Source organism: Eimeria tenella, genomic scaffold (assembly GCF_000499545.2).
Source record: "Eimeria tenella Houghton genomic scaffold, Eth_scaff655, whole genome shotgun sequence".
In the NCBI taxonomy this organism is placed as follows: Eukaryota; Apicomplexa; class Conoidasida; order Eucoccidiorida; family Eimeriidae; genus Eimeria; species Eimeria tenella.
Genome location: NW_013543433.1, coordinates 3,022 through 5,759, shown reverse-complemented (window position 1 = coordinate 5,759; position 2,738 = coordinate 3,022). Strand labels below are relative to the sequence as shown.

The window sequence follows — 2,738 nt, the reverse complement described above, 5'->3', positions numbered from 1 at the left end:
AGCAGCAGCAGCAGCAGCAACAGACGTGCTGCAGCAAAAGCAGCGCCCGCCGGGAGGTGTTGGGAGTGTGGCTGGGGCTGCCTGAGATCGACTCCCTGGGATCGGTTCCCGTTGCTGCAGGGAGCGCTGCAGCTGCCCCAGCAGCAGCAGCAGCAGCAGCAGCAGCAGCAGCAGCAGCGGCAGCAGCAGCAGCTCTACGGGCTTCTGAAGACTTTCCCCAGGCTTTTTCCGTTCGTGTAGTAGAGAAACGAAAAGGAGACTGAAATCGCAAGATGCTGCAGCTGCTGCGGCGAAATGTGCTGCTGTTGCAGCAGCTGCAGCAGCAGCTGCAGCAGCAGCAGCGGAGGACCCCTCAACAGCCTCAGCAGCTGCCAGCGGGTCGCCACGGGCTTGTTTAGAAAGCTAATAAACAAATTTAAATGCAACAAATTAAAAATTAAAAGAAAAGTCTGCAGGGGAAAAGACAAAAGGCCCCGAGGCTGCCTGAGGCCAAAAAGCCCCAAAGCCGGAGCGCATGCAGTGCATGCGCTGTTCTCAGCTGTACGTACACCGCAGTATGGCCCCAGCTTCGCCGCAAAGCAGTTAATCAGCGCCTTTAGACTCAAAGGCAGCAGGAGAAAACGCAGCAGCAGCAAAAGCAGCAGCAGCAGCGAGAGCAGCAGCAGCAGCAGCAGCGGCGTTGAGCTGTGTCCGGAGCTGTACATACACCCGGGCTCCTGCTGCGCCGCCTGCTGCTGAAAGCATTTCATATTTGAAAAGCTGTGGCTCTCACTAGGCACAATGGATGCTGATGGCGATGCTGCTGCTGCAGCACAAGCAGCAGCAGCAGCTGCTGCTGCTGCTGCAGCAGCAGCGCCGACAGCAGCAGCAGCGAAAACGAGGACCGCACCAGCATCGTCTGCAGCATTAGCAGCAGCGCCAAATGCAGCAGCAGCGGCAGAAGCTGCAGACGCAGCGCCAGAAGCCGCAGCAGCAGCAGCAAGAGCAGCAGCAGCAGCAGCAACAGCAGCACTTGCTGCACCGCCTGCTGCGCCTCTGCGCATAGGGACAATAGCGGAGTCGGGCTCTATTCGTATTCTCAGGCCCCCCGACTCCGACGACGACAGCAGCAGCAGCAGCAGCAGCAGCAGCAGCAGCAGGCCAGAAATAGCCTTTACCCCTTTGAGGCCGCACATGCCCATTCAGGGTTTGCTGCAGTCGCATGCAGCAAAAATGCAGCAGCAGCAGCAGCAGCTGCAGCTGCAGCAAGCAGGGGACAGCGGAAGCCTAAACCCTTTGGGGGGACGCATCAGCACTGCAGGGCGCATGGGAGGTAAGGCTGCTGCTGCTGCTGCTGCTGCTGCTGCTGTTGGTGTTGCTGCTGCGTCTATTGCTCCTGCTAAGTCTTGTTGCCTCTCGCCATCTTTTCTTTGTTCCTCTTTCTTCATGCACTTTGCTGCTGCTGCTGCTGCTGCTGCTGCAATTGTTGCTGCCATTGCTGCTATTGCTGCTGTTGTGTTTCCTGCTGTTGCTGCTGTTGCTGCTGTTGCTGCTACTGCCACTGTTGCTGTTGCTGCTGTTGCTGCTGTTGCTGCAAGCACGGTGCTGGCGCTGCTGGTAATCCCGCTCTTGCTACTGCTGCTGCAACTGCTGCTGCTGCTGCACCTGCTGCTGCTGCTGCAACTGCTGCGGCTGCTGCAATTGCTGCTGCTGCTGCTGCTGCTGCAGTCTCTAACCAGAGTCGTTTTCGGGAGTTGATGGCTGCGAACAAGCCGCGGGAAGATCCGCTGCGTCCGATTACAGTGGAGGAGGTTCGCTGCAGCGCGAAACCCTAAACCCTAAACCCTAAACCCTAAACCCTAAACCCTAAACCGTCGCTAGCAGCGCGAATATGTGGTGGTTTTGCGCCATTTTTTCCGCGTTTTGCCGCGTTTTTTCTCGAGAAAAGCAAACCCTAAAAGGGGGAATAAAAAGGTGGATTGATTTGCGGAAAAAGAATGAAATTGCTGCAATTGCGCGCAGCTGGCGAAGCACCGGAGACGCGGAGACTGCTGGATGGCCCTGGGGGGCGTGGTTTATGACCTGTCTCCTTATCTTGACTTCCACCCGGGGGGCCCCCAGCTGCTGCTTGCTGCAGCAGGACAGGAGGCCCTGCAGCAGTTCAAGCAGCGGCACCCCTGGGTCAACTACAAGTACATTTTGCTGAACTGCCAGGTGGGGCTGCTGCAGCAGCAGGGCCCCTGCAGCAGCAGCAGCAGCAGCAGCAGCAGCGGCAGGGGCGCCGGCAGCAGCACGCTGCTGCCCTTCCAGCCCCCCGCCCCGCTGCCCCTCCTCAGGCGCAGCAGAGACCCTCTTTTGGGGGGGGCCCGCGCGGGGGGCCCCCAGGGGGGCCCCCAGGGGGGCCCTCAGGGGGGCCCCCGGGGGGGCCCCCAGGGGGCCCCCGGGGGCTCTCTAGGGCCCCCTGGGGGCCCCCAGCTGACTCTGCCGCCCACCCTGGAGGAACCCGCAGACCTCGAGGGGCCCCCAGAGAGGCCCCCGGAGCTCGGGGGGCCCCCCGAGGGGCCCCTACGGCTTGGGGGGCCCCCAGAAGTGGAAGGGAGCCCCAAGACCCCCCAGTTTGGACCCTGAAGGGTCTTTAGGGGTTTCCGAAGAAAGGGCTAGGGTTTAGGGTCTTAGGGTTTAGGGTTTTGTTCACTGCCTTGAGTCTAGAGGGCTCGGGGGACAGGGCGAGGGAGCTAGCTAGCTAGCTAGCTAGCTAG

The 2,738-nt window shown here is 60.7% G+C and overlaps 1 protein-coding gene across 1 annotated transcript; it reads left to right on the top strand.

Moving 5' to 3' along the window:
• Positions 1-780: 780 nt before the first annotated feature.
• On the top strand, positions 781-2,607 carry ETH_00000935 (cytochrome b5-like heme/steroid binding domain-containing protein, putative; the record flags this gene model as incomplete). Its single annotated transcript, XM_013377875.1, has 3 exons — positions 781-1,312; positions 1,708-1,790; positions 2,002-2,607. The coding sequence occupies 3 exons, from the start codon at positions 781-783 to the stop codon at positions 2,605-2,607; spliced, it is 1,221 nt and encodes a 406-aa protein (XP_013233329.1).
• Positions 2,608-2,738: the final 131 nt, after the last annotated feature.